This window comes from Seriola lalandi, unplaced genomic scaffold (assembly GCF_002814215.2).
Source record: "Seriola lalandi dorsalis isolate HSWRI2012SDOR001 ecotype SW California unplaced genomic scaffold, Sedor1 jcf7180002002985, whole genome shotgun sequence".
Taxonomy (NCBI): domain Eukaryota; kingdom Metazoa; phylum Chordata; class Actinopteri; order Carangiformes; family Carangidae; genus Seriola; species Seriola lalandi.
In genome coordinates this window covers 1-1938 of record NW_019473641.1, presented here as the reverse complement: position 1 = coordinate 1938, position 1938 = coordinate 1, and the positions used below count along the sequence as shown (strand labels likewise).

Genomic DNA, 1938 nt, shown 5'->3' with positions numbered 1-1938 from the left:
GCAGCTCTGTGGGGAGGGGCGATGGCGTGTGCTGAGGTCAATGTGTCTTCAGGGGAGCTCATGGCGGTGAAGGAAGAGGAGGGGGAGTCCGGTGGCAACAACCATAAGACTCAAGTCATCCTGCACCTGCAGCCCATCCTGCATGGGTAACATGGCTTTTATCATTAAAGCGCCGATAGACGTTGTTGCATTTGAAGTGTGACAAAATAGAGAGGCAATTGTAGATGCATAACAGATCTGTAGAAATCTATTGACTGATTTTCAGGATGATATTAAAATTTTTTCCTCTACTTCTAGCTCATATTGAGCAAATCACCATTCTACATCAGTGCTGTATATAATCCGTTTAATGCAGGTCAAAGTCAAAGAATGCAGCAGTAAGCACCTATTTTCAAAAATGTTAGACATGCAGTAGCTATTCACATATTTTGCTGTTAAACTCAGAACTATTCAACTCTCAGGTAGCATTAAATTATGATTATTTTATACGTGAGAAAATGTTGCCCTCTGCAGGGTAAATGATGACATTGCTGACACTGGCACTACAGTCCTGGCCATAGAGACGCATCATGGTAAGTGAAGCAGGGACATTTCCCTTCACTGCTGACATTCCATCCCTCAGACACAAGGCTTTGAAAATCAACAACTGTGTAACTACAATTAATGTATTATGTGCACAAATGAATCAGCGTATTCCAAGCTGCAGTTGTTATAAGACAAATGGAAATTACTGAAGAATATTGATAGACATTTGATTGTGTTGTTGCATATGTCCTACTTTCATTAGTGTCTGGGATGGTGGTTGTAGATGGTTGTGGTTAAGTTTTTGTTCTGTATTGTTTAGAAGACAGTAAAGCAGAAGGAGAGGAAATTGAATATGGCTACCCCATCACCTGTGGAGACAGCAGAGCGGTACTGCTGTTTAAGAAGTTTGTGTGTCCTGGAATCAACGTCAGATGTGTCAAAGTAAGTTGACATATTTAGCAGGATCAAAGGGTGGTGAAATATTGATTCATTAATACTGAAGATTTACTTTGTTTAACCTATCTAAGTCAACACACATGATTATTTACACAACTTCTACGTCATATCTGTCTTATTTTTTCTCTCCACTTACTTATATTAGCTTTCATAAACACACTATTCTTCTCTTACAGTTCAACGACCAGCTCATCAGTCCTAAGCAGTTTGTGCACCTGGCAGGGAAAGCCACTCTTAAGGACTGGAAAAGGGCCATCAGACTGGGAGGGGTTATGCTTAGGTAGACATATGAAATAATAAAAAAAACAAAAAACAAACACTATATGTCTGTCGTCTTCCTCACAGCTGCTGGGGAGACTCATGCGTGTAAATCCAAATGACCTTCAAGGGAATCCTTCAATTCACTCTGTTGTGTTGGTGGTAAAGTGTCAGACTTGAAACACCTCAATCTAATGCCATCAACAGCATATCTCACTCATATAATTAAACTCTCTGCACGTCTTTGGTGTCTGTCTGTGTCGGGGGTTGCCACTACATTCCAGAGGTAGTCAGTAAGCAGCATTATCATGATAGCAGGATCAAATAACATGCAAACAGTCTGCTGGGTGATACTTCTCACCCCTCTATCGTGTTTGCACTTGTTCTTGCTGCTTATTTGTTCTTTTCATCTTTATTCCTCCAAAGGTCAGATCAATGGGCTTTGTGGCAAACAAACATCTAGGAAGCTATTGGGATGGTACAACAAATTCAATCCATACTCTAACACCCCTCAGCAGCTGTGAAACAAAAAACATTTTCTTGGATACTTTTAACCTGCTTTCTCCCCACATGCAGGAAAATGATGGACTCTGGCCAGATAGATTTCTACCAGCATGACACCGTGTGCAGCAACACCTGCCGCAGCACTAAATTTGATGTGCTGATCAACAGCACGAGGCTTCCTCCAGGGACCTCGGT

The 1938-nt window shown here is 41.3% G+C and overlaps 1 protein-coding gene across 1 annotated transcript; it reads left to right on the top strand.

The window, feature by feature from the left end:
* Window positions 1-8: 8 nt before the first annotated feature.
* LOC147820069 (glucocorticoid modulatory element-binding protein 1-like) lies at window positions 9-1933 on the top strand (the record flags this gene model as incomplete). The annotated part of the gene is made up of 5 exons (XM_087177316.1): window positions 9-146; window positions 514-572; window positions 845-966; window positions 1158-1261; window positions 1816-1933. Coding segments are annotated over exons 1-5 (528 nt in total), but the record flags the coding sequence as incomplete, so codon positions are not given.
* Window positions 1934-1938: the final 5 nt, after the last annotated feature.